At 35.4% G+C, this 8,551-nt stretch overlaps 1 protein-coding gene across 1 annotated transcript in view; it reads right to left on the bottom strand.

Annotated features, from left to right (window-relative positions):
- Positions 1–8,551, bottom strand: part of ADAMTS18 (ADAM metallopeptidase with thrombospondin type 1 motif, 18) — a gene marked incomplete at its 5' end in the record, with an annotated part of 50,038 nt that overhangs the window by 27,275 nt on the left and 14,212 nt on the right. The window contains 3 exons of the mRNA XM_009701550.1: positions 482–605; positions 746–876; positions 2,876–3,048. Coding sequence (XP_009699852.1) covers positions 482–605; positions 746–876; positions 2,876–3,048 — 428 coding nt within the window. The remainder of the gene's footprint in view (positions 1–481; positions 606–745; positions 877–2,875; positions 3,049–8,551) is intronic.

Genomic DNA, 8,551 nt, shown 5'->3' on the forward strand with positions numbered 1-8,551 from the left:
GAAACCTGTGAAAGTCCAGTAAAGTCCACCTCCCAGTGACAGGATCATCCATTGAATCAGCTGGATGTCTTCCAAGTCAACTTAATTTGAAAATGGACATGGAAATACTGTCATGTTTGGCATTGTGCTGTGTATCGCTTTTTAGATCTTCTGCAGTCCCATTCCAGTCAGAGCTGTTGACAGCTATTTTTTCACTTGCTTGAATCCTAAAATCTATTTTAAGAGGAAATTCACACGTAAAGGGAAAATGTGGCTTAAGAAACAAGAGGAACGCTTGCAAATTAACTAACCAAGACTTATGCTCATTGCTTTCTTGTTACCAAGAAACAGGAGAAATGTGAACTCTCCTCTCACTCTCCCTGTGATTTTCAGTTCACATCTGGACTGTTAGCCACTGCCCTAATGAGCAAGGAGTTACATATACTACATGGGGTTACAGCAGAGCAATGAATTGATGATCGTGTGGAACAGCTTTCCTTACCATTAGCTTTGTGCTGGATCAAGTATTGGCCTTTAAAGAACTTGCACGTTGAATTATCTCCTTTACAAACTCCACAAGCATCCAGTATAGCTTTGGAACCAAGTCCGTGATCACACCCTACTTGCTGCAACCAAAAGGCACAAGTGAAGGACTCAGACACAAGGGAATTGAAGGAACAGCTGCATTTTCCATAAAGGAGTCAATTGCCCACTTAAAAAAAAAAAAAAAGACATTAAGATTGTAAGAAAGTGCATTTTATCTTACTTCACATATTCCATCAATGCAAACATCGTATTTATTTGGAGAACACAGAGTTCCATCCTTCACTTTGCTGGACATTGCAAAGAAAAAGTCAAAGTCTTCAGCTGTGCAGTACAATTTGCATCTATCTTCCTCTGAGGAAAACAAAAACAAAACAACAAAACAAAACCAAAAAACAAGACAAGAAAGTATTAGCAGACCTGCAACACTATTAAAAAAAAAAAAACCAAACCAAGCACCTTGCTATTATTTCTTCCTACATCCTAGATGACAAGCTACAAGGATTAATTGTGTGTGGTGACATATTAGGACCCCAAGATGGGCAGAAATACAGCCAAATACAGTAACTTATGCTATTTTAAAAGAACAGGTGGGTTTGACTGTCCGCACATAGAGTTAAGAATTCAAAACCAGTGTGAAAACAGGCACATTGCATTAGCTGCTGATGTGGTCCTGATTTCATTTCCACTGGTTCAGAGCTTCGAATTTAATTTTTTATTAAGAGAAATGGGAGATTGTAATAATTTTATTTAATTTTTAGTTAAAATTTGAAAAATATACAAGATGGCACAAATGATCAGTTCAGCTGAAAGCTAGGACTGGGGCCAGATTTTCCCCTAACAAAAGTGCTTTTCCTCTAAAAAATCCCAACCATTGTCAATCAAATTTCTTCTTATACACGGATGGTGTGTTATGTTTAGAAAGGGCTGATTAATCCTACATAGACGAAAACAGTCATGCCATTGTAAATACTGTCACAATTGCTGAAATATACAATTTTAATACAAATAGCAAGCGCAACAAATAACACAGCATAACAAAATTTTGAAGAACATGAAACTGAATTCAAAATAGTATCCTTTTATTCATAGTATCCTTTTATTCCTAAATAAGCAGCTGATTTTCAATAGTACTTTCTACAGGGACAAAGCATCTGTAGTAATTTTGAAAACCAGATCATGTTTTCAGGACTATAAATGTAGCTCTTGGGGGAGATTTTGAAAAGCAGCTAAGAGAGTAAGGACAGGCATTTTCAAGTTCAGAGCCACTTAGGGACGTCTGGCTTTTGAAAATTATGCCCTTTGTCCCTAATTTTAAGCTCCTATTTCTTTTTCTAAATGCAGTCCCTACCTTTAAAGCCAATATACGACACCTTATTTTTTATTAAACAAGATGCATTATTCTCCCTATCATACAACATCCATTGTTACATGCTGCGAAACCGTATTTCCTCTTTCCTCTGTTCATAATGGCTGTTAGGACATAGGTTTCTAAATACCCACAAAAATGTCTGCAAAGTCTTTTGAAGAAAATATAACCAGGCTATGAACGAAAGCTACATGTATATGTACATAAAATTCTACATTTATTATCAACAAAAGCAAATTTCTACAGGTGCTAAATGAAGCAGCTACGATGTGACATAATCCAGCCACTTTTATTCAAGTAGTAGCAACTGCAGCTACAAAGTGTGCTTTCAAATTGCAGAAAATATTTGTTGTATCTGACAAAAATGAATACAGATTTAAAATATTTGCAAAATTAAGATGCGTAAAGTAAAAATAAACTTTGCTTGTACAAAAGACAAGAAATAGTTATTGAGGCCTGAACTTTATAAAGGTCTCTTAGTAAAAGATGACTTTAAAAAGTTTATGCCAGTACATTGTTTGTTTTTCCAATTCTCATGGGACTATAGCAGCAGAAAAGTCAAAAGGTTGATTTATTGTTACGTTTCGAAATCTGAGAACATTCCAAAGGAAGGAAGATTCTGGTAGTGTTATTATGGGAGCTCACATTTCCCATGCTGAAAAATCCATGGAAATTGTTTTGGTTTTTTTTTACACTAACAGATATGTAATTTAAAATGAAAGAGAGGGGTAGCAACAGCCGAGGAGTCATGCTAAGGACAAAGATTTAAATTCACAATAAAAATCAATTCTGCATGTTCATACAGGCAGTATCGCACAGGAAGCCAGACTCAACTATGCTAGAAAGCAAACACATCTCGAGTAAACCAACTGAATTTCTGTTTGCTTACATCAGGGTGATATTTGCCTACAGAATATGGATGAATTGCAGCTTACAGCTCGCTTCCTGCAATTGCCTTTGTCCATCAAATTGTGGCATAATTACCTTCCACTTTAGTATACGGCTTCCATTTGTAGTACCATCCCCGGAAAGGTTTGCTGTTGTATTCTGCACACTGCTGGGCACGGAAGTCCAAACTATTTGCTGGACATGGCTGATTATTACAAAGTTGATAAATACGACTGGAACCTTGGCAGAATTTGCCACCATATTGTGGCCTAAAAAAAAGAAAAGAAGTTCTTTTGCAATATCTGCTTTTTGTGTGATTGGCATGTTACATGTGTATAAACAGAGAAAATGAGAGGGCGTATTGTCTTAGGAGATCTGTATTTCTTATATGGGCCATTAATTTTCATGGTTCCTAAAAGCAAGCAAAGCAGTTGTTCTGAATTATCTACTTGCATCACTGCAAACTCAGCAAAGATGCAACCATCTAGAGGTGAGTCATGTTTTCACTAATTTAAATTTATAGGGCTATTTTGTATTGGCTGGTTTCAATCCTGTTATACAGCTATTTTGACTCTGCTATAACCAAGGAATGAACATGTGCAAAGAATTACCTATCACAATACGAGTTAATAAAGACAACGTAACACTGATCAAACATAAACAGAATTAATAATTACATTTGGTTGTTCATGTGTTTTGTAAATAATTTAGAAAAAATGTGCTTTTAAACAGTCAAAGGAAACAAGGACTGTGCAGAGTTGTCCTGCTTTAGGAAAATGTTGGAATTCATAGATAACTTTAAACATATCACATCCATTTCAGCAAACGTCTTACCTGGGCATTTCCCTTAATTTTGGCCAGAATGAAAGGAGCATATTCTATTACTTTGCTAGTATCTTATGTTATCAGAATAATAGTTTTTAACAATTTGGTCTATGCACGAGACTGCAAAACAATGTAAAATATAAGACTTGCTCTTTCTAAAGTGACTGAGAGGTCTCACAAGCTGCTGAGAAATGTATTCACTCACTTTTGTATTCCTTATGGATCTACATAGGAATTCAATGATGTTATTTGTGCAGTTTCACAATGCTCAGATATACATCTGCAAGTACTGAGCCAAATCTTCAAAACACCAGATTCTGAGAACTCTTTGTTGTAGTATACAATTTCTTGCATTAAGTGGAAAAAAGTGTAACAATGGTGCACTTGCATACATTTATATAATGATTTTTAAATATGAGGAAACATACAAACTTGGAAGACAAGCTATGATCTTTCAGTGGAAAGCTTGCCTATGTTACACACACATGAAGAAAAAAATAGAATAATATAAAAGATACTAAATAATAATAAATAATAGTATAAAAGATACAGTTGCAATGTATAATTGGAGTTGTTTGTTTAAATCCCTAAATACTGTTATAACTATCCCCATATCAAGTAACCCATGCAATGTCTCTTGATATGCATCTGACCAGAGTAATATGGAGACAGCTTGGTGCAACATGGATGAGAAAATCCAGGTGCTTCTTCTGTTTGCTTTATTATAAATTTTAACCCTGATGTGTCTAACCCTCTAACCAAGCTGGGGCTTGGTTTTTACGTTTCGAATCAGCTTTGAATGTGCACAATATCTGCTTTTTCCAGAATTCTGGGCTACAAAACAGTCTTTCAAAGATAGAGGTAGAAACCCACCTGCTACTCTATTTAAAACTGGGTTAAAGCACCAGCAAAATGTGTTGTGGAAAAAAACCCACAAGTTCCAGTGGTTTTTCTTGAGGTTACCTACTAGCTACCTGGGTAGCTGGGTACAATGGCAAAGATCTTAAAATGAAGTTGATTTTTCTGCCTTAGTTGGTGGCAATTCAGTCTGTGAAGGGCAAGGCAGATATGTAACATCAGTGAAGTCACAAAGTATTTATGTTGACTTTGTGCAATTGGTGAGAGTTTTGAGTTACAGCAGCCAAACCATTGGGTCCTTACTCAGTTCTCTACAGACCTTCTTTACAGCTTCAGCACATGTATGATTTTTGACATCCTTGAGCCCCTGACAACAAATCTGCTTTAGTGTAAGGAAAAGAAGCAACCTCCTTCCAAGTAAATGCCACCAAACAAGAAATATAATAGAATTATTTGTGGCTAGATCATGATTTCTAGCCACAGTCTTGCATTTGAGGATGGTATAAAATTCCACCAAACTAAGGGAGCACTGAAAGAGGCATTCTGTTTCCCAGCTCTGTTGACAGCATTTTAACACTGCAGTACACTCCCATTACTGAAACCGTTGGCCAGACAATTATGGAAACTTCCCCACCTTCATTTTTTAACCAACAAGATGTCAGTAAGAGTTAACTAATTCACAAGAAACTAGATGTAGACTTACAAAACCAAATTTCTGAGAAAAGACTATTATCTACACTGACAAAATAATGCTTTTATTGGTGATATTTATACCACCAGTAGATTTTGGGTTGACTGCCTACGGAAGCTCTGGCACTATAACTGCGCATACAACAGAATGCTTTGCACGGGATGTGCTGCTATTTCTATATTGGTACAGTGCTCCTAACAGAGATATAGGCTAAACTTTTCATCCATCTTTGCACCTTCCCAGCATTGGCATGTATAGGTAAAGGTACCTGCATGAATAGATGCTGTTAGAGCTGAGGTCTTGCTGAGGATAATTGGAAAAGGGAGGAATTTGGTGAGAAAAGCCAGCAAAAAAACAGTCTCCAAAGCATGATTTGTAAAAGAGTATAAGTTCAAAGATGTAAATACTCCACTTTATATGACTCAAAAATTGAAATGCTACAAGAGTAGCTTAAATTAATTCTGCAGTACCCTCTTAAGAATAGACTTCAAGAACAATGAAAGTAAAATGGATATTCACTGCAAGGCAACACAGCAAGTGAGAAATCCTGGAATTGATCTGATCAAGGAAAGTATTTTATGCATTACAAAGGGAATTGGACTCTGAAATTCTGAACTCCTATTTTCTCATGTTTTGTAATCATTTACATTCAAGTGAGAATATTTCTGCTCATATTATGCCCATATGATGACAGTATCACAAAGCTAGACTATTTTATTCTGCATGAATTTGAAAGGTCTACAAGGTCTTTCACAGTCTTCATTTTTAATTAGTATTTTAAATGGCATCATTACTTTGCATCAGTTTACATCCGCATTGTCTGTAATCACTGTTACAGATATTGTACACAAAAAAATTAAAGAGACATGTTCAAGCCATTTTGATTTAGTCTTTTGATTGCCTACATGCCTAAAACTCCATTCTGCTCTTACCGAACAATGCACTATTGTGAAGTGGGTAGGATGCAGTCCCACAGATATGATTTAGGTATTAATTTAAATCTCTTGGGCACCTTTCAGGTTCTTTCCCAGCTAAACTACTAAATTATGTAATCTATTTCTATCTTGGAAAAGTACCTCAATTGTAAAATGTTGTGATGTATGAAAACCAGATCCATGAAATTACACTGTGACAATTTACAGACACATAATGATTTTAGCAAATCTGCATAGTTCTGTATTCTACAGATGACCTCTGTAGGTGTTTGTTAGTATGAATTTGTGTATAACTCCAGTGGTAATTCAGAAGCCATACCCAGAGCTGTTTGGGTGTGGTCACAAGGTCTGTCTTAAAATTGTCAAGAAAAAGGGAATTGAATTGGTTGGGTATTACTTGCAAGAGGAGAATTTCACATACAAACACAGATAACGAGATTTTCAGAAGCAGCAGCCTGAATTTGTGTTCTTCACCTGTCTTTAAGCTTCTAATAAATCATGTCACCTTTAAAATCATTGGAAACCTAGAAATCTCCCTCAATGTTCATAAGAAGTCAGTCGCTTTGAAAAATGGGCTACTTATTTAAAAACCTCATTTTAGAGTCCAGACAATTCTTCAGAGATCCACACCCCTTGTCCTAATCTCTTCTAGAAATCCATGTTATTCTTCATCATTCTCAAAATTTTGCTGTGCAAAATCATCTATCAAGCTTTTGAATAAAATAAACATTAGCTCCTACACAAATCTGGATTAGGAAAAGTGAAATAAATATATTACATATGAAATAATATACATATATATACTGAAATATATAAACATCTGAAATATATTTCAGAATTTCAAAAAGAAAGGAATCATTATTCTTTGTTTATGTGTAGTTATAGAGGTGAACAATGAACAGTGACTAGGTTATAAATCTTTCCATGTGGTGTAACGTTGAAAATGGATAGTATCATTTTTCTAATGATTCCACATTTCTACAAAAGTGCTGCAATGGGAAATACAGCTACCTGGATATTCGTACACTGTTGTGCGTACGGCTTATTTATAGTCCTGTCATTTCATCACTTTAACTCTGAGAGAGATTTATATATTTTCTCTTTGCTCTAACTGAATTATCACTAATATAATAAAATTAAATTTTGTATAAACACAACCCAGTTCTGGTATCAAGTCTTACTTGGTTACATCAAGTCTTGCATCAAGTTTTACTTTCATTAGAGCAGACAGGTCACTGAATGCAACTTTTAAATACATAATGTTACAGTAACAGACACCCTTCATGTTAAAGAGCTTCTGTTTGAAGACCATTTGAAATCATTATCAGTTATAATAGTGCACCAAACTGAAACATTTCAACTACTGGACATTCTTCTGTCACACAGGGTGAGCAAGGAAGGGTTATGAGCAAATGCAAAGAACAATGTGCATACATACAAATTTAGCAGGCAAAACAGGGAGCAAAGTAGGAAGACCAAAATATATGCATGATGTGTAATTGAGATCCTGCATTCTCTTGCTAAATAGTTTAATAAAGGAAACTATCCAAGTAATCTTATTTATCAAAATACACTGAGAAACAGCAGAAAAGGTTGAGAAAATGTTCTGCTACGGATCTGCAAAAACTGGCTTGACTCAGTGAGGGTAATAAAGACTATTTTAACTAACTCACATTTTCCTATAACATAGTATATGAAGCATGGATATTATTACTGCAGCACTGTATAGTAGGTGTGAGGCTTCTTTACAGCCTCATATAAACTGTGTCATATTTTCTCTGTTTTTTATTACTGCAATTTAAATGGTGTTTTTATTGTGTGCAATGAAGAATACATGTGTCTATGCCTGTTGAAGTTGTGTATGAAATAAAACAGTGATATCCTTTTTTCTTGTAAGTTGAAGTGAATTGAGTACTTGGGAAAGGTGCTGGTCAGATAACACTTTACCCTCTACTTTGAAATAGTATTGTAAGGAATAGTAATATTTACAGCAGTAAGACATTCACTAGAGGAAAATACCAGAAATGTTTCATGAGTTAGCATAAAATTCTAGGGTTCAGCAACCTTATTTTGACCTGTGAAACATAAAAGAATGCAAAGAACATGACAGACATACAAAGACATCTGTCTATAACCATTTTGATATTGACTTTAAACATCCGTGGTTTATTATCCTGTATAATACAATCTCATCAGAATTCTTGATCGTTTTGAGAACCTTTTCCCCTTGCTCTTAAATTATGAAGTGTGAATATGTCTGTGTGGCGTTTCGTTACTTCTGCAGGTACTTGATAAACTGTAGTGTCACCAAATAAATTGAGAAAGCTGGGCTGTAGATGTTCTAGTACTCTAGTAGTCTTCAGACAGCCCCTACTTTCTAGTATCAGGACATATTTCTGTCCTTCAGCTACTGACTGGTCATATCGGACATGAAGGGAAGGTCTTAGAAACATTTTCACAGGT

This window comes from Cariama cristata, unplaced genomic scaffold, assembly GCF_000690535.1.
Source record: "Cariama cristata isolate BGI_N322 unplaced genomic scaffold, ASM69053v1 scaffold4846, whole genome shotgun sequence".
Classification (NCBI taxonomy): Eukaryota; Metazoa; Chordata; class Aves; order Cariamiformes; family Cariamidae; genus Cariama; species Cariama cristata.